We start from the raw sequence: 20,349 nt of genomic DNA, 5'->3' as shown, positions 1-20,349 counted from the left end.
TAAAGCTTTGATTGATTGAGGAGGTTCAAATAGGGATGGGTATCGTTTAGGTTTTATCCGATACCAGTACCAAACCGGTACTTTTGAAACGGTGCTGGTGCTTAAACGGTGCATTCTGGGGCAGCAGGTTCAGGGTCACAGATGCCGACAGACTTAACAAACTGATCCACGAGCTCAGTAATATTGTGGGGTTGGAGCTGGACTCCCTTAAGATGGCGTCGGAGAGGCAGATATTGTCCAAGATAAAGTCAATGCTGGACGATACCTCCAACCTACTCCATGACGTGCTGGCCAATCACAGGAGCACGTTCAGTGAGAGACTGAGATTACCCAAATGCACCACTGAACGACACAGGAAATCATTCCTGCCTGTGGTCATCTCTCTTTACAGCTCCTTGTGAAATAAGACCTTTTTCCATTGGTGCTTACTCAGATTGACTCAGCACAGTTCGCCATGGTTTTCAATTAGGTCATAGTACCTGGTACCAGGTACTTTTTTAGTAGCTGCTCACCCGGGTTCCAGGCGATCTAAGCAGGCACTTAAATGTGGTGTTGTCAGACTGCATGCCACCGACTGACTGGTCAGTGGTGTCACTCAACGAGTTATGAGAGCGTCTCATTCAGGAAAATCAAATCCGCCATTTTTGAAACCTGCACATGAGGGAAATGAGGAAATGAGGAAAACAACACAGTTTTCCCCCGAAAAGCCGCAGACTGAGCAGCCGGTATATTCTTGCCTCAATGTCCACATTTTTTGTAGTATTTCTGTCACATATGAATTAAATCGTGGGACGAGTCGTGGAGATCCATGGCGAGTCAATCCAAGTAGGTACTAATGGAAAAGAGTCTATAGTTACATACTTTTGCGCATGCTCTACAGTGAAAATAGCAAATAACAATGACAGGACCACATGAGCAGGATTTTGATTGGTTGGCGTTTCTCCCTTTGTCATCCTGTGAATTCTCCCTTCAAGTTACCCTCACTCGTGTTCAGGTTTTGTTGTTTAAGTTTTAGTTTTCCCAGTTTAGGTTTAACTCAGTTCTGTTTTTGCCACCCCCGCCTTTGTTGTTTTACCACGTCCCTTAAATAAAGCTTCCTCACCTCAGTTGTGCCGCATCTTGGGTCCTTTAATAAATCCATACGGCTCGCCTCGCGAACTGTGACAAAACGACACTTTTAGAAATGAGAATTGATACTCACTAAACTTTCACTTCAATGTTCAGGCACTTCTTGAAAGTAGTAAAATTAAAGCAAGTTCTCTGGCTTCTCAAAGAACAGAAAATCCAAATTTTGCATTCACAGCCATAAATAGGGAGACAAACCAGAATCTTCAGGGTTTTTTTGTTTGTTTTTTGTTTTACCTCAACTATAGTGATATCACCAAAATGTGTTTCTAATTATTTGTGCTCCTGTGGAAGCTGTAAAGGTTTAAAAAAATAGGGTGTAAATGCTAGAAACAGAAATCCACATTAGATGTCACAATATCTGTTCTGTGGCACACCAAATTATTAACAAATAATGGCTTTCCAATTTTTGAAAATTTATTTCAGAAATCACTCATGAATTAGAATGAAATGTATATTAAAAAATTACAAGCTTTCTGAAGGACATTCATATTGATTCATGCTATTAGATTCAAGAGTCATTTCATTGTCATTCAGCACAACCTCAAGGACGCAATGCAGGATGAAATTACGATGCACAAGCTCAGACTAAAACATATAGAAAAAAACTCAGTGCAAGGTTTAAATAGAAGTAATAAATATATAAATATAAAATATAAAAACAATGGTACATATTTAAAAACAAATAAAAATGAATCAAACATTGATCGAGAGATGTTGCAGTGCTGATTGCAAAGATTATTATTTTTCTGGGCAGATTTGTAGAGTATAATAATCTACCAAACTTTTTCTAATCACAAAGCTGCTCTGCTGACAAGTAAAGGACAAGTAAAGGACAAGTAAAGTGGGACACTCGTGGAAATAGGGACACTAGGTCACATGACCACACTGTTTGCTAGGCAAACAAACTATCCAGCGCTTATCTAGAGCCCGCCTACAAGCCGCGCAGTGATTGGTGGGGAGACCGAATGTCGCTTTCTCAATGGGGTGACTTCCTGTCAATCAGGACACTCCTAACAAGTTTGTGTGGACGCATTAAACGCTCTGTGTTGGTTGTTATGGGTTGAGTTGAACCACTAAAAGTATGTTAAAGTTGTTGTTCTTTTGTTATTTTTATTAAGCAGCTATGTAGAAACATGTCAGATTATTTAAGTTAGCTTTTCCCGCTGATGTCAGGGTTATTTTTAAAATACCCGTTAAATGTGTCGAAGCGAAAGTAACGTCACCGTGACAAAAACACAAAGGAACGTGATTAAGAGTTTCATATATCAGCTGTGTGTCCTACGGTATGGTTATAAGGGGTTTGGAGAAGCGATAGTGAAGAGTTAGTTACAGCTGTTACCAGCGTTTTGAACGTTGTTACCAGGAGACTCACATTACCTGGTCAGGTAGCATACAAATGTAACGTTAAACCAAAACGTACGTTGACGCCACCACAAATGCTCGTCGTGCTATCATAATGGGTGTTATCTTACATTCCCAAGTTTTAGACACATACAATACTAATTACAAACCAATTAAGAAATGCCTGCTGTAACTAATACCCCCGACAGGATTATCACGTTATGTATTAACTTCCTTTGGTTGTGGTTTTCATGTATTTATGTACAGCTCAACAATTTTAATAAATACTATAAGCCGATATGCGTCGTTTTCCAGCATACCACCCCAACGAGGTTTACTCTGTGTGTGAGCAACAATCTTGCCTTTACAGTTGATCCTTCAAATGTTTGTGCCTTTTTACTGTTTCAATTATCTGAGGCCTGCAGTATAAAATAGGATTATTTTTTTTTTATTCAGGTAACTTCACTACTGCTGGACGGTTCCTCTGACCTCTGTCCTCCGATTGTAAGAGGCTCTGAAGTTTGTTTATAGCTTATAAAGTTTTTGTGTTTGATTTTTTTAACCTGATGGCTTCAAACAATTTGAAAAAAACAATTTTATTTTTCTGTAAGCCTTAATGTATGATCCTAAAACAGAGCAGCTGTTTGAACTTGCTGACCAAATTTGCAGATAGCCTGAACATATGCTTGAATTTTTTAAAATATATTTATTTTTTACTCTCAGACTGTTAAACACCACCGAGGCTGTAGGTTAAAGAATAAGAACTAAAACTGTACTTTGAAAATTAATTTAATAAAATACTCAGTTATGATCCATCAGATTCTCCTGTCTGTAATGACAGAAACCTGATTTTGATAAGACTGTTAACTTACACAGTCAACAATCTTTCCTGACTTCAACTAGGTTAAATGTTATTAATATAGCACCTCTTTTCTTTTATTCTTTCAGTCTGTGCTGTGTGTTAACCACAATGTATTTTCTCATAGTACAGTTTCATCTTACTTTTAATAATCAGCAGCTCTGTTGCCAGTACACTTATCAGCAGTTGTAACTGATTAGATGAGCTAACTTAGTGAATTAATAACCTGCTTATCCTGATTGATAATGTTAGGAGAAGTGAATCCAGATAACAGAAAGATACCGTCCGCGCATTAAACTTGCTTTGTAGTAGAGACCTATGAGGATGTATTTATGTTTAGCCTTTTGTTGAAATCTGATATCCACAGTAAATACTGTGCTCTGTCACAAACTATTGTACCTCTGTTAGATTGAATTTCTGGCCTAAACTGCATTTGCCGCAAAGATGTTGAGAAGTGTTCTCATCCTCACACACGTTTGTGTGGATCATATGTGGCCATAAGAGAATAAAGAGGGAGCTGTGATCCTCCTTTTGTTCCTAACTGGTTCTGATTTTCTGATTCAGCAGACTTTATACGACCCTGTGACCCCTGGTTGCCAGGGAGCGAGAGGTGGGGCCATGGCTGCGGGGACTAGGGTCGAGGAGAACCAGCTCCAGAGGATTATCCGAGATTTGCATGGTTTGTCAGCTTTGTGTGTGTGTTTGAATGTGTGTGTGTGTGTGTGTGTGTGTGTGTGTGTGTGTGTGTGTGTGCGTGTGTTTGAATGTGTGTGTGTGTGCAATTACACTGGCAGACGTCAGTTGTTAACTGACATGGCCTCACTGAGAAGAAGAGAAAGAGAGTTAGCAAGCTGTGATTTCAGGATGTCTGCCATAGAGTCAAGTCTGAGTACAGTTTAGCAGAGGGAGACTGACTGACCCTTGCCAACAAACCATTTGGAAGCACAGGCATCTGACCTCATGTTTGTGTTGTAAGGGTGTGGTGGCAGCCTCTGTCAGCATGCAGCGAGACAGAGAATGCGTGCTCAGAGTGCATCCATCACGGGTGTCTTTCCAGTTTTTACGATGGATAAGAGGCAAGTTTTTATGTAAAAATCAGCTTTACTGGAAGAGCGTGACAGTGGAAGTGGTTAGAGTTATAGGTACCAGGACTATTTGAGTTTGTGTGTTACCGAAATGTACACTTTGCATTCACTCAGTTTCCTGTCTTAATAAATTAGCTGAATGAAGACATGCTGCTTCTTTCTGTTTTTAAGTTTACTTTATATAAAATGTATGAACAGTTCCCAGTTTTCCAACATAATCTACCTGCTTTGCCAGTGATCGGTTTGGAATTATTTTTGTGTCTATTTCAGAGTCTGTTGCAGAGCTTGCAAAGGAATACAGAGAAACTGGGGAGCCAATCACAGATGACAGCACCAATCTCCAGAAATTTGCCAACAAACTGGAGTACCTGCTGCAGGTGAGGTTACACAGCTAGCTAAGGAACAACACGTAGTTTCTTAGATGAAACAAAATTAAGAAAATGGACAGGAAGCTAATTAACTGGAGAAACACAGCATTTTACATGACACATTACTCAATGATCTTATTTGTCCTTAACTAGTGTCTGTAAATACTTACCTTCCTGTTTGACTTCTCCAGGCACTAAATTGAATCAAGAGTCAAAAACGCTTAAAAAAATTCTGCTGCCTTGATATAAAATATATCTATATATTAAAGAAAAAGTCTTCTTCAACAGGAAGTTTAGGTCCAAAGGGTTTTTTGACAGTGACAACTTTTTGTAATTTTCCATCTCTTTATTTCTTGAAGTGCAACCTTTCACCTTTAATTTATGGGATTTAACATAAAATTTGCATTAACTGTTTATCATAAATCATAGACCCCATTTTCAGAAGCTTAAAATTAACTGGACAGACTAACATAATTTTAAATATAAGGATTGTTTGTATTCTGATGAAATGCTTTCCCTGCCTAAAGTCTAGAACTCATGGACATCACTAAAAGCTGTGATTCCTCCCTTCAGAAGCTCTTCTAAGCTTTTATTGCAGCTATCCTACAGTTGTTGACGTTTGTGGATTTCTCTGCCTTCAGTTTTGTCTTCAGTTGGATATTGCATGCTCTATTTCAGGGGTTGGGAACTCCAGGCCTCAAAGGCCGGTGTCCTGCAGGTTTTAGATCTCACCCTGGGTCAACACACCTGAATCAAATGATTAGTTCATTGCCAGGCCTCTGGAGAACTTCATGACATGCCGAGGAGGTCATTTAGCCATTTAAATTAGCTGTGTTGGATCAAGAACACATCTAAAACCTGCAGGACACCGGCCCTTGGGTTCCCCCACCCCTGATCTATTGGGTTGAGATCAGATGACTTGACTTGACCTTTGAAGAGTATTTCCCAACCTTGAGGAAACCCTTGGGTTTCTTTTGCAGTGTCCTTTTGGTTATTATCCATTTGTACTGTGAAGCTCTGATCAGTTTTGGAGCATTTGGCTGAATCTGAGCATAGAGCATGGCCTTGTACACTTTCCTTCATTCTGCTCCTTCTGTCAGCCTTCACATCAACAAACATCAGTGTCCTGGTTCCACTGGCAACCATACAAAACCATGCCATAACTCTGCCTCCTCCATGTTTGACATGTGATGTTGTATGCTCTGGATGGTGAGCTATTCGTTTCTTTCTCCATTCTCCATCTTGCCATTATTCTGGTATAAGTTAAATGTTTCATCTGACCAAAGACTTTTTTCCTGTTCCCTAGAACTGGACAGACTGTTTCAGATGTTTTCTGTTAAAGTCCAATCTAGCTGTTCTGTTCTTGAGTGCAACTAGTGGTTTGCTCCTTGTTGTGAACGGTCTGTATTATTAACATTTATAAAGGCATCTTCTGATTGCAGACTTTGACAGGGATACACCTACCTGTTCGAGATTGCTCTTGACTTACTTAGATGCTATGAAGGTGTTTATCTTATTTGTAATTCATTCATCATCCGCTTTAGTCGTCTTCTGTGGCCGTTCAGGCCTTTTGGTGTTATTGAGCTGGTAAATGCATTCGCATGTATTGGCAACTGTTTGGACTTCAAAGTTGAACAATTTGAATCAACTCCAGAACTTTTATGTCTAATACAGGCTTCATCTGGCTGTAAAACTATTTATCAGTCAGGCGCTCAATTACTTTTGAGCCTTGGAAACTATACACACAATACATAAAAGTGGCTTTAATTTGTTAATAGTTAATAAAATGCTTTTAAATTAAAGCTGAAAGTCTGCACTTTAATCATATCTTGATTGTTTGATTTAAAATTCCAGGATTTTACAGTCAAAACCACAAAAGATGTCTTACAGCCTGTGGACCTAACTTTATACTTCTTTCACCATTTTTGCTGCTGTGGAAATCTCATATAGACTTCAATTCAGGATAGTTTGGGTGCCATGTCGCTTTCTTACAGTTTCTGATACCTTCTTTCAGTTTGACCAGAAGGAGAAGACCACATTTCTTGGCACAAAGAAAGACTACTGGGATTACTTCAGTGAATGCCTGGCTAAGATCAAAGGAGCCAATGACGGTATCCGCTTTGTCAAATCCATCACTGAGGTGAGATTTGTTAATAATGACACCACTAAAGCCACTTTCCACAAATGCACTGCAGCTCTGAACTTTCCTAGACATCACCAGATTGAGGTGTCCAGCACTGTCGGGTCAGACCTTAAACCCCTATAACCCTTACAGTGCACCTGAGTGAGAATAGAGCAGGTAATAGTCATGAAAATGAGTGGGCGTCATGTGTCCTCAGGCGGCACATTAATCTCAACCATCTGAAGCTGACTATTTACGATTTTGTGCCAGGTGTGAGAAACAGTAATGAGATATGTGGAAACAGAGTAACATAGTTCTGGTTGCATGGTGACAATATCAGACAGACCTTTAAACATTCATGCTAGTTACATACTTCAATTTTTGCCTTGTTACTTAGAATCTGAAAAATCTAAAAACTGTGTTTATCCCGAGGGAAATTATTTTGTCATAGACATGTTCACTGCGGCAAGAGAGGAAAAAATGATTATACAAGAATAGAATAAAATAAAATAACTATGAATGCAAGTGACATAATGTCGGTGCAATGAATAAAAATAGAGTACCAGCATATAATGGGGGAATGGGAAAAACATTCAATAACATACAGATGAATAACGATAATAATAATAATGCACAATCTGAGTAAAAAGACATAAATTACATTAATATCAATCCTAAAAAAGTCGTCTACAGAGCGAGAAAGAGTTGTACAGTCTTATTGCAACAGGTAAGACGGATTTCCTGTGGGGGTCAGTTCTGCATTTAACGGCGATCAGTCTTTTGCTGTGTGTACTCTGTATATATATAAATATATAAAACTCAGGACGCATTTTAGTAGTTTAAGTGGCTTTAATTAACAACATATTGTGAATTTTTTTGTTTGCTTTTTAATGTGTTTCTTGTTGTCAGTTTTATATTATTTGTGCCTGTCTTTCAGTTAGATTTTGTATGGTTATTTAGAGACTAGAGTTGTTCATTTTGTTTTCGGAAAGGCTAAACAGAAAGATATTTTTCTTTGTAGTCTTTGACTCCCGGCAATGTCAGTACATGTTTTTTTAAGGACCATGTGTAATAATCTCTGATTTGCTTTAATAGCTAAAAACATCTCTGGGGAAAGGAAGAGCATTTATTCGCTACTCCCTCGTACATCAGCGACTGGCTGACACGCTGCAGCAGTGCCTAATGAACCAGAGAGTCACCAGGTAAGCCTGTCACAGCCCGATTATTTCTATGCTGACATTAAAAAATAAAAGAACACACATATTTGATTTAAATCGACAAGATTGTTAAATTTGAATAAAGCCCATGAAACACTGGCAGAAGTGAGCCAGCTGTTTATGGCTGACAATCATGGAAACTGAATCAGATGTTGATTTTTCTGTTTGATGTAGCGTTTGACGTCATTGTTTTCTGTTCTCTTAATGAACGTCCTAGAAGTAGCTCTCCTACGAAATAATAGTAGAGTATGTATAACAGTCTAGTTATTATGAAGTCGCTTTCAGTTCAGTCACTTACTTGAGTGAAATGAGTGTGTTTAGTGCGGTAGACTTATTTTAATGAATAGAAAAATGCAAAATTCTCAATCTTAATTTTAAAGAGAAATATGGTTGATTTTTGATGCTACAGACTATTTACTACAGCCTAAGAAGCTTAATGTGTGTGTGTGTGTGTGTGTGTGTGTGTGTAATTTTTCTAGGTGACATTTCCTTTCTTTAGTGTTTACTTTCAAAAGTATATTATTAAAGTTCAAATTTTAAACTTAATTTGTTTTTTGTGGTTTTGCTGTGTGCTGTCACGTTGTCTTTCTCACCTCTGTCCTCACAGTGACTGGTACTATGCAAGAAGTCCCTTCTTGAAGCCTCACCTTAGTGTGGACATCATCAGTCACCTGTACGAGCTCAACGAAGTCCAGTTTGACGTAGCATCAAGAGGTTATGACCTTGATGCCTCCTGGCCGACTTTTGCAAGGTAACAAAATAACTAATGAAAATAATGTAAAATTAAAAGAACATTAAAAGGTGATATATCTCTGCCTTTGAACCCACTTAGTCAGGTTGTCTGACATTAATCCATATTTCTCATTATCTGAATTGTTTTATAATTAACAGGAGGACACTGGGAAGTGCAAACTCACCTGGCCATATGTGGAAACCACCCAGTCGCAGTTCCAGTATTAACAGTCTGGCCAGCTCTTACTCCCAGGTAACTGATGTCTGTCTCTAATAACATCATTTAATTTTTTATTAACTTTCAAATGATTGCAAGATTTTCATTATTCCTTTTCTTCTTCCTTTGTTTCCCTTGAAATCATAAAGCAAGCATCTGAGTTCCTTTCCAGCCCTGACTATGGTCAGGGTCTGCTGAATGACCTGAATGAGTCGCTGCCTGCCTGCAGAGAAGATGTCAGTGAAGTTGAAGAACTTCGACTTGAGCTTGACCGTTCAGAATTGAAGCACCGAGAACTCCAAGATAAGATGCAGCAGCTTGGCGAGGAGAGTGAAGAGCTGAGAGGAGTTGTTGTAGATCTGCAGAGACAGCTGGATGCATCGCTTACACTTAATGAGCAACAAAAAGGCTTGCAAGAAAACTTTTATGCTCTGCAGCAGAGAGAGACGGCTTTATCCAGAGAGGTAGAAGCACTCAGAACTGGGGAACAAGCCAAGCAGGCTGAGCAGCTGCTGCTTCAGGAAAAGCTGGCTGTTGCTGAGGGGAAGAACATGGAGCTCATGGCCAAGATGGGCGGGTTTCTGAATGAGAAGGACCAGCAGACGGCCAAGTCCTTTGATTCTGCACAAAAGATACACGAGTTGCTGGACAGGTTGAAAGAAGCAGAGAAAGGGAAGTTAGAAGCAGTAGCTGAGGTTGAGAAGAAGAGGAGGCAAACAGAAAAGGTAGAGGAAGAGCTTAGAGTCAAAGAGACATCTGCAAAGGATGCTGAAACAAAACTCGGAGCATTACTTTCGTCTGTGTCTGAGGAGAAAGTCAAGTTGGAGGAAAAAGTGGAGGAGCAGTGCTTTACAGTTGACAAGTTGCAGGGGGCCTTGGTAGTGAAAGAGAAGGAGGCTAGCAACCTACAGAGGCAACTGCAAGACCTCCAACGATCTCTAGAGGAGAAAGAGAAAGAGGTAGTAGAGGTGAAGAAGAGGGCACAAGAAGATAAAGATGAGATGCAGAAAAATATTGGTGACTTGAAAGAGTCTTTAGAAGCAGAAGTTGCTTCCCTTATAGAACAGCTTAAAAGAAAAGAGGTGGAGCTAGCCTGCAGCGTTGAGACACTACAACAGCTGCAAAGCAAGAACCAGGGTCTGATCACAGAGAGAGACAAACTGAATACTAGGATTGCTGAGCTGGAGGAGAATGTCAAAGAACAAGCTACGAAGATAGAAAACGGCAAGACAGAGTACTCCGAGCTAGAAAAGGAGATGGCAGAAAACAGATCGGTGCTTGAGGCTGAATTAGCAGCTTTAAGAGCTTCTGAGAAACAACTTAGAAGCCAGCTGGATGACACCAAGGTGACAGTAGATGAAAAAGAAAAGCGACTGCGTGAAGAGAACTGTAAGCTGGATGAAAGTCTGCAGCGAGCCACCATGGCTGCAAAGCTCTCAGAGACCACATTGAAGCGTCTGGAGCAGGAGAATCAGAGTCTGAGGGAGGAGCAGAACACTGGGAAAGCAGCTCTTAACCTCATCCAGGCAGACTTGAAGAATGCTCATGGACAAATTGGAGAATTGGAAAAAAACTTAGGAGCTTCACGCAATAATGAAGCCAGTCTTCAGGAACAGCTCCAAGTCAAAGAGGCCCAGCTCGAGAGTAAAGAGACTGACCTTGTTAAGTTGCAGTCCAGGCTAAAAGATTTGGAGACCAAGGAGAAGGAACTTGAGATTGCCAAAGCTGATGCTGAAGCCACCTGTGCTAAACAGAGTGAAATGCTTAAAAGTGTGACCTCTGAGAAGCAGGTGATGGAGATGGCGCAGTTGGAGAGGAGTGCTGTCGAAGCCAAGGAAAATCAGGAAATAATCGGAAAACTAGCTGTGGTTGAAGTCCAGTTGGAAGTCAGGATGAAAGAAGTGTCCAGACTCCAGGCAGAAGTCCTGGACCTTAGGGTGCAGGTGCAGAGATCTGAGGAAGAAAAGTTAAAGTTAAAAGCACAGCTGGAGGTGACAGAAGCCCAAAGAAATGAGCTCAGGACCCTGACTGAGCAACTTAAATCCCAGACAGAGGCACTGAATCAGAAGCATGTTGCAGAGCTCGTGGAGTGCAAAAAGAAGGAAGAGGCGCTCATTGAAAAGCATGATCACGAAGTCGCTGCTCATGCCGAGCTAGCCATAGCTGCAGTCGCCATGCGAGAAGAGTTGTCTACCCTGAAGGCAGACAATAGAAAGCTAGCTTTAGAGAACAACGAGATCCGCGAGGGTTTGCACAGGGCAAACACCGAGATGGCAGAGCTGGGGATGACCATCTGTAAACTGAGTGCAGAAAAAGAGGAGGTCAGAGGGCACTGGGAAGGCGATTCTGGGAAGATTATAGAGCTGGAGAAAGGGGTTGAGCGACTAGAGAAGTGTATGGAAGAACTACAACTGGAGAATAACAGTTTAAGAAAGGAGCTTACACAGAAAGAGGCACTTCCGCAGACTATCGTGGAGCTCCAAGAAGAACTGGAAAAGACTAAAAACCAAGTGCAAACCATTAAGGACTCAAACAAAGAGGAGATGGAGGCCATCAAGTTCCAGATGAGCTCAGAGAGCATGAACTATCAAGTGCAGATAAAGGTGAGAGGAATAAATGTGTTAATCACGACTTGTCTTAAACCAGCAGTAATTAATTTTAATAACTGAACTCGGGGATAGACATCTCAGTCAGTTCATTGCTTTCACCAGAATATCTCAGAAAACCGTTCACGTGCACCAGTGGATTGAACCCCGGACTTTGTCTTCAGCAGCACCTGTTGTCATTGTTAATTCAGATGAAACAACTTCAGAATATTTGGTGTACATGTTTCCTTCTGGCGTCCTCTGGCTTTTTCATCTAGAGCCATGACTAGATAAAATTTCAGTTGGTCTCAGAGCTTTTGATTTATGATCAAAAACATTCAGCTCCAGCTGTACTTTGCGTTTAGCACTAATGAGCACATTAAACTTTTTTTAGGTAACACCCTAGAATAAAATGACGATCAGTAACAGCATGTTGACATTGTTATTATAATCTGTTAGCTCATTATCGTTTAGTTCAAAGACACGAGCATGGCTGTGAAACCCTTCTCTTACGCTCACATTTCAGAGTTTGAACGAACAGTTGGACAAGGTGACGGCCGAGCTGCAGGAGGAGCAGAGGAACAAGTCCAGCTTGCAGGCTAAAGTTTCTGAACTACAGGTTTGTATTTTTCAAATGCAGTCTAATCCAGCCATTTATGGCAACAACACAAGTAGATACAAAGTCATGTTGGAAAAATACTAGTTAGATCACCAAGAATTCTAATATTTAATATATAGCCTGGAGCAGACATCAACATTTTAATTATTTGCATAATGATTGGAGCAAAGGAAGCTAAACATTACATAAAATATGACAAATTCTATTATTTGTTTTGTTCCTCAGCAGATTTCCTTTAAGTCTCTTTTACTTTTATTCTTTTCACAGGTAATGACATGTTTATTGTAAGACCAATTTGTCTTTAGTTGTAAAAGTGGAGTAGATACACAAGCTCTGTGATCGTCATCAGATACATGGCTTACCTAAGTGTGCTTGAGGTCATATGTTTGTGCATGAGGTTAGGTGTTTTAATGCAGTTGTGGCCTTATATCATCAAATACTGGTTTAACACAGGTTTCTGTTGTTGCTCCCATTTATTTTTCTATACCCTCCTATAGAGCAAGAGGGCTTTGAAAAACAAACAATTATAAATAGGGTTGTTGTTTTTTTTATATGGAAAAACCTTCTATAAATAACACAAAAATTGCTAATGGATACACTGCATGCATTTGTTTTACGAAGGCTGAGAATGAGGAATGCTTGCACCTAACGAGAGAGAAAGATGCTCACATCACCAAGACAGAAGCAACCATTCGTGAAAATGAAAGCGAGATTGAGCAACTCAAAGACGCAGCAACCAGGTACATTCATAATCAGTAATACTTGTGAATTCCAACTTTTAATGGAAAAAGGGATCTCTACTAATTTTCTCGTGTCTAAAGGGCTGAAGAAGCACTCCTGGCCGCACAAAAGACCTGCGAGGAATTAAAGGAGAAATTGAAGACGGCGGAAGCTGACAAACAAAGCAGTCATCTGAAGATGACCGCAGAGATCGATGACCTCAACAGAACCAAGACGAACCTTGAAGAGCGGCTCATCGAACTCTTAAAGTATGGCCATTGTCTCTTGTAGTTCTTTGCAAGACTGTCAACAAGGAGAGAAAATTTTAGTGAGGAAAGGTGTCATTAGGTCTGAGGAGCAGGTGAGGGGAGGCTTCTCTAAATGCTGAGCTAAATTACTGAGATTGGATTTGACAGAAAGACTTTGATGGAGACAAGAGCAGAAAATGTTGGTGAGAGACTCTACTGACATAAACAACAGCTTTTTGTGTACCATTATTCACTGTATTCAGAAACCTCAAACGCTTTCATACTCTGCATAGAATGAAACACAAAAACAGTGATTCATGCAACTCCAGTGGGATGTGCCCACATTAGTTCTTCCATTTGTGCTCTTTTATTATGCACGTCTTCATTATTTGTCTTAGTTGCATCATTTCAGAAATGGAGAGATATTCCATGTTTCAGTTTGTATGCGTTCTTTTGCATTAAAGCAGTTTATGAAGTCCAACTAAATGACAAATTTTGTTCAGCGAGTAATTGTTCACGATACTTCAACTGCTTTGAATATTGAGTTGATATTGAGAATTGAGCCAAATCCATCCCACGCAAAAAAATTTAAAGGCTAGACTGAAGACAAGACTGAAATCTGACGTTTCATTGTCATTTTTGTGCTTGAATCAGGGACAAAGATGCTCTGTGGCAGAAGTCTGATGCTCTGGAATTTGAGCAGAAACTGCGAGCAGAGGAGCGTTGGTGGCTGGTGGATCAGGAGGCCACCAACTGTCTCGATTGCAAAGGCCAGTTCACCTGGTGGCTGCGCAGACATCATTGCAGGTTTGGTTCTGCACCAAGGCCTACTCTCCTTTTCATGTTTGTGCATACCCTGATTTGATTTTCACACTGCATGTAACGTAGAATCAAATCCACTTTCACACTCGAGTGATGATAAAAATGTGGATTATGGGTAAAATATTTCTATGCATGTATGTTTAGTTATTTATTTGTAATGTTGTAGGCTCTGTGGCCGCATCTTCTGCTACTACTGCAGCAACAACTATGTTGTGACCAAGCAAAGTGGGAAAAAGGAGCGCTGCTGCAGGCACTGCTACACCCAACATAGTGCAGTGGTGGAGAGGTTCACGGCAGCAGAGTTAAGCCCCTCGGATGTGCAGCCTCCTCCACCTGGAGCTGGACCTCAACCACCTCCTGAACCAGCTTCATACATACCAACTCCCAGGGTCACAGGTGAGAAGAAGAAACATGTTTACTCACTAATTTCACAAATGTCCACATGCACCGATAGTTTATTGGTGTACGTATCTGACCCTCACTCTTCATGTAAGCAGAAGTGAAAGTTTAGTTGAGGAAGGAGGACAGAAACCTTTACTGTGAATTCCTGTGCAATAGACAAATGGGGAAGATGATGACATTTTCATTCAGAGAAAAACGCAGTTTGGCTCAAATTCAGAAAAAAAAAAACCAAACTGCGTCATTCGTCTCAATTCAGTCCTGTTACATTTTTCCTTTTTAATGCTTGCATGATTTTTTATTTACTCCAGACTGCACATTGTTCTTTGTTGCATTTAATCTGCTTTATTTACCTGTTCGCTCTCAGTGTCAGATCCTAGTAACACATCTGAAGCTTTTGACATCATCACAGAAGAGGAGGTAAATGGTGTGTACGACAGTGATACCACCTCTCAGACCACTGCAGGGTCCCTGGAGGGAGAACAAGACCGCAGGCATCCAGGAGCGCTGGATTTGTGAGTGCAGCGTCTTTGGGCAGACAAAGCGGAGCGGATGCCGATGAGTCATTGCTCCGCGTGTTGTTTTCAGAGTCAGCGTGTCACTCTGTCATTAACTGCTCAGGGTCCTCAGGTGAAACTCAGCTGGAGAGATCAATCAGAAAAAACACAAGATACCACAGTGCTGAGCACCAGTAATTAAGCAGCTCTTAACTTATATTATTAACAGTAACATTATCGTTATCTGTTTAAAACACATAACTGTTGTGAGTGTCTCGCTTTGCTCTTAGAAAAGACCATAAACGTGGCACCAGCCGGCTTGTTAATGTCGAGTTGATACAAAACTCTTCACAGACTTCAAAGCAAACATTTCAGTGTTGAATAACCATCGGATGGCGTTTTTGTCAAGGTCCAGTCCTGGTTTAAAAAAACCCACTGACATCACTTTGAGAGGCCTCGTGAGAAAGAGGCATTCAATAATTATCTTCTAGTAATCTTAGTTGATTAGAATAAAACAAAATAAAACATTGTCCACAGCAAGAATAAAAAGAACAAACATTTACCTCAGTGGTGATGAACAAGCCCAGTTCTTATACTACTGAGCTAATTGAGTTGTTGCTCAACTAGGTTATGTTCCCTGGATTTATTATGCTGACATCACAGATAGAAAAGTTAAATCCAACAGCAACAAATGAAACAGCAGATGGCTGCAAACATGAATGACCTAAAACTGTTTTGTTTTTTTTAAAGAGGAGACTCTGGTAATGCTTGTTTTTGTGCACAGAGACATGTGGCCATCTGTTCACAATCCTGCAATAAACAAATTAGCTGTCAGTTTCTAAAAAACAAAGAAAGACAGTTGCATTTAATTCCTTCGTTGCAATAATCTGAATAGATGTATCACTTTGTTAAAAACACTCTGTTCTACATGGAAACAGCGACAACATGTCTGTGGTTCGGTGTTTGCAGGCCTACCGCGACCGGTTGTGACCAGGGATGTTATGTTGGGGTTTCGATCGTGTTTGCTGGGTTGTGTTTACAGATAAGAGAAAAGAAATAAAGGAAGCGGTACCACCAGATTACTTTCATTTTCTGGAGAACACATGTTTGTGTACTGCTCTTAATAGTTCTTAAAATAAAGAAACTTTTATAACAAAAAAGTGCTTTATTAGTGTGAAACAGGTTACTTAACCAGCATCATCATAACATTTATGCAGCAAAGATGTGAGGTTGCTGAAAATCAATGTAATTGGCGTTTTTAACATTAAGCATTTGTGTTTGGGTGAAATGAGGTAAAACATGCAGAAATGATCCATTAAAATGCAAAAGTACTGACCCGTGGGTACAAATCTGAGTCCACTTCAAATGCATATGATGTTTGAGCATGTCCCAGCAAAATTTAAAATACAGATTAAAATTAGCTGCACTCTGTGTAGATGCTGTGGAGTTTTATGTTGATGTGAGTTATTTTGTTTAATAGGTCTTTGCCACTGAAGTGTTGCACAACAGTATTCATAACGATTGTTCTCTGCGTCTCGTTTCGGATTTTGTAGAAGCACAGGAGAAGTGACCCCTGATGACGAGCAAGTTCCCACTGTTCAGGATTCAGAGATCAACCTTCTCAAATCAGGAGAAGTCACGTGAGTTTTCATGTGGTCTAAATATATATCATGCTTAAACTTAGCACAAAACATAAGGAAATTTGATTATTTCTTTGCTGTAACAATCCTTCTTGGCAATAAATCTTATATGGCTGGAAAACCTGAAGTCAGAAGTTTGCTATTAAAAGGTATCCTTTAAATATCTATGGGTTCTGGTTCTGGTCTCATCCCTAATCATAAACCTTCATTATCATTACAGGGTGGCTGTCCCTCTCAGTATTGATGATATCGCTAAGTTTGGTGAGAGTTCCCGGGAGCTCTTCATTAAGTCCAGTAGCTACAGTGTTATTACTGTTGCTGTGATTGATTCTGGGCCAACTATAAGCTGGATGTTTTCCTCCGAGCCCAAGAGCATCTTCTTCAGCGTGGTTTACCGGGAGTCCACTGACACTCCGGTGCAACAGTCAAAGGTACAGTTAACTTACTGTGAGCTCAGGAAATCTCTGTCTACCTTTTTTTTATATAGCCTCTTGTGTAGAGGCCTAAACACTGTGAGCATGTGTTGATGTGCACATCTTGTAAGTCTGCCACTGGCAGCGTCCATAAAAGCAACTGTTGCAGATTACATCATTTTAAATGGAAGGAAATCGCAAACCTGCATGAAAGGCTTTCCGGTTGTTGCCAAACTCAAATACCCCACACTCACAGGTGATGATTTCAAAGCAGAAGTTATCACCAGACCCAGTGTGTGCTTTCATGGTCACCCCTACAGACTGCACGGTCTTTTTGCTTTATTTTTCAAACATTATTGACTGAAGAAAACCACTGCAGGAAGCCATTGTTGCTCAGCAGGGTGAGCTGCACATTCTTTACTTAAAATGTCAGAGGTTTTAAATGAGTTGTGACCTTTCATCTGGCGTTCTATCAACTCCCTCCCTTGTCGGTATATCCTGATGTTTGTTTGTTTGTTTTTTTAATTTGATTTGGTTCAGTTTTGATGACCGTCGTATTCTTTATTTATATTTGTTATGAAAACCTGCGGCAAATCTTTCACCTGTGCACTGAGATTATTTTTAAAGGCCTGTTTCTGTTCTGTTCTCAGGTCCTGATTCCTCTCACTCGCTGCGTTTCCCATAAAGAAACCATTCAAGGACAGCTGAAAGTTCGGCATCCTGGTCTCTACACCCTTATCTTTGACAACTCTTTCTCTCGGTAGGTCACGATAGTTTAGAACAGTTTGTTCCTCTTTTTTTGCAGAAGTGTGTAAATTACAGAAATGCCATTATGTTTGCCAGCATTTGTGTTTGGCTTTTATGTAAATTTTTAAATTTCTTTTCAACCAAAACTATTCTTCAACAGGTTTATCTCCAAGAAGGTTTTCTACCATCTGACCATGGAGAAGTCCATAATCTACGATGGCAGCGACTGCCCATGAAACTCTCTCTCACTCTGCCCCCAGAGACGTCATCCTGATGCCACTGTCAAACCTAAAGGAGAACTGACATTATGGCTTATCACTGACCACTTCCACTTTTGTTTCCAAAACCAAGTATATTATTCCAAAAAATGCTCTTTACCACTTTAACAGTGCGGTGTTGGTGTTTTGAGGTATGTTTATTGGTAAACTGTGGCCTATGCAATATTGTCAAGAAAGGTTTTAGAAGGAAAAATATCTATGCAACTTTTAGGGTATTTAAAAAAAATACATGCACTAAGTAATATTCATGGCTTTAGTTCAAGTATATTTAGTTAATTAAGCTGGATTTTTTTGGGGGGGTTTGCCAAGTTTGGTAGTTTTAGTTTTGCTTCTGTTTTAGCAAAAATGTTGTTGTGTTAAGGAACGAAGGTCACCGCAAGTAACACTAATATGACATTTGATAAGATTGTTCAGAAGCAACAAATACTTTACTATAAAAGTTGTCTATGAAGACAGAATGATTTTCTTTTCTTTTTTTTAAAATACAATTTGTGGTTATTTTTAAATGTTTCGTGCAATCTTTATGGTGCAAACCATTGGTTCACTTTGTCACTTTTTTGAACACTGTGGCAAGAAAGAAGCGAAGCAGAAATGTGTTTAGGGGGCCTGGAAAAAGCAGTTACTGCTCCACAACATGCCATAAGCACTTTGTGCAAATCTCAGGAGTTAGAAATGCAATTGTCCTTTAGGGGATGCGTGCCCCATTTTATGTTTTTGAAAAATGTATTTTTAAAAAATAGAAGACTGCCATTTTGCTCTCTTTGTATCCAGGTTATGGAATAAGATGAAGTATATCTTCCCAATTAGTTTGTTTTATAAATTACTTGCAAATTTTTATTTTAATTGTGTTGCTTTTATGAGTGAACTGCAGCATGGGGACGGGTAAGTCTTATGAGGTACAAAAGAAAAAAAAAGATTGAACTAAATTTATGCTGTTTCTTCTTTGTATCAGTATCCAGACTGAGTCTTTGCATGACTCTAACTTTAAATATGTTGCTGAGTAGTAACAGGCTACTGTACTTTCTAAGTGCCTTGTAATTCTAACTGTCAGGGATGTTTGATGTTCAAATTACACATTTTTAGTTGTGTTGTCAACTTAGAACACATCATCTGGTATGAATTGATATCACTCTGTTAACTGATACTTAACTAACTTTCTGTGTGAAATGGCATCTAAGTCATGTTCTGCACATTATACTATATTTTTTATTTTATCGGTGTAAATGTCTTTTTGCTTTTTTCCCCCTTATGAATCTCTGGAATCCTTTCATCTTTGCTCTGGATGATACATTTTTTCTTGTGATGAAGTAGGATGTTCATTTCTGGTTTTTGTTTGTTTGTTTGTTTGTTTCTGAGCAAGGCAATAAGAAAAAGCAACTTTGGTCACTTTTGAACACAGCCCTACGGTCTGGGTCAAGCAAGTATGCTGCTTTTTGTAGAGGCCTGTTTCCACTATAGTCAGGTCTCTTTTTATCAGCTTTGATGGGTGTAATTGATGCAAAAACTATGCAAAGGTGTTTTCTTTACAAAGCTGCACTTTGTGAAAAATATATTTAATTTGTTACAAATTAAATGAAAATCTGTTTTTATTATCTTTTTCAACAGTGCACACAGGGACAGATTTTTCTACTAGCTGGTTTTGAATGATTACTCTGGGGGAATAAATTGTGTGGTAACCAATGCTACAGAGACTTGAGTGTAACTAAGAGACCTGTCAGACAGCCTACAAACATGAATAAAATGAGAGAAATGATGTCTCTGCACTAATCTGTGTCTGATTTAGTATTTCAAGGGAACAAGATGAGCTCTTTAACGTGTTTCTTAACATTACATCCATGTACATTTGCTTTCTGTTGTATGACCTCCAAAAACAAGAAAGTTTTTTTTCTGTGTTTGATGAGTAACTGAGTTCAAAAGCTGCTAGTTGGTTCCTCTGTTGTAAATCCTATATCCTCTATTCTGATATGGCTTTGCAAAACAAAGAAACCACAGAGTGTTTTTCTCTGTTAAAGATGAAATACATAGCTCAAAAAAATTAAAGGAACTCTGAGTCACCACAGTTTTAATTCAATTCAATTTTATTTATACAGCGCCAAATCACAACAGCAGTCGCCTCAAGGCGCTTTATATTGTACAGTAGATCATACAATAATAGATGTTAGGAAGCAGAGACCTATGCAGCCTAATCCTTATCTCTCTTGACTGTTTTTTTCTCTATTTTTGTCTTTGATAATGTCACAGTGTAATTACTGGCTGCGTGAAATGGTACAGGCAGCCCATTCAGATTGCACAGGTGTTTCAGATCCCACAGG

At 39.6% G+C, this 20,349-nt stretch overlaps 1 protein-coding gene across 6 annotated transcripts; it reads left to right on the top strand.

Moving 5' to 3' along the window:
• The first annotated feature begins 2,116 nt into the window (after positions 1-2,116).
• On the top strand, positions 2,117-19,789 carry fyco1a (FYVE and coiled-coil domain autophagy adaptor 1a). Of its 6 annotated transcripts, none has more exons than XM_085264657.1 (19): positions 2,117-2,207; positions 2,926-2,973; positions 3,893-4,007; positions 4,684-4,790; positions 6,796-6,921; positions 7,999-8,105; positions 8,728-8,871; positions 9,012-9,105; positions 9,219-11,672; positions 12,181-12,273; positions 12,895-13,013; positions 13,095-13,262; positions 13,896-14,048; positions 14,230-14,459; positions 14,830-14,977; positions 16,513-16,599; positions 16,820-17,030; positions 17,663-17,772; positions 17,920-19,789. In XM_085264657.1, exons 3-19 carry the CDS (start codon positions 3,947-3,949, stop codon positions 17,993-17,995), a joined length of 4,488 nt encoding a protein of 1,495 aa, XP_085120783.1. In that variant the 5' UTR covers positions 2,117-2,207; positions 2,926-2,973; positions 3,893-3,946; the 3' UTR covers positions 17,996-19,789. The 6 variants fall into 6 exon arrangements, with proteins under 6 accessions (XP_085120783.1, XP_085120786.1, XP_085120784.1 ...); XM_085264658.1 differs by having other exon boundaries at positions 2,136-2,207; positions 3,896-4,007; XM_085264656.1 differs by lacking the exon at positions 2,117-2,207 and adding an exon at positions 2,451-2,814 and having other exon boundaries at positions 14,875-14,977.
• The last annotated feature ends 560 nt before the right edge of the window (positions 19,790-20,349 follow it).

This window comes from Mchenga conophoros, linkage group LG23, assembly GCF_057382185.1.
Source record: "Mchenga conophoros isolate Kocher_MC1m ecotype Shallow Benthic linkage group LG23, M_conophoros_male_GT1.1, whole genome shotgun sequence".
In the NCBI taxonomy this organism is placed as follows: domain Eukaryota; kingdom Metazoa; phylum Chordata; class Actinopteri; order Cichliformes; family Cichlidae; genus Mchenga; species Mchenga conophoros.
The sequence above is the reverse complement of the archived record's forward strand: the minus strand, read 5'-3'. Positions and strand labels throughout refer to the sequence as shown.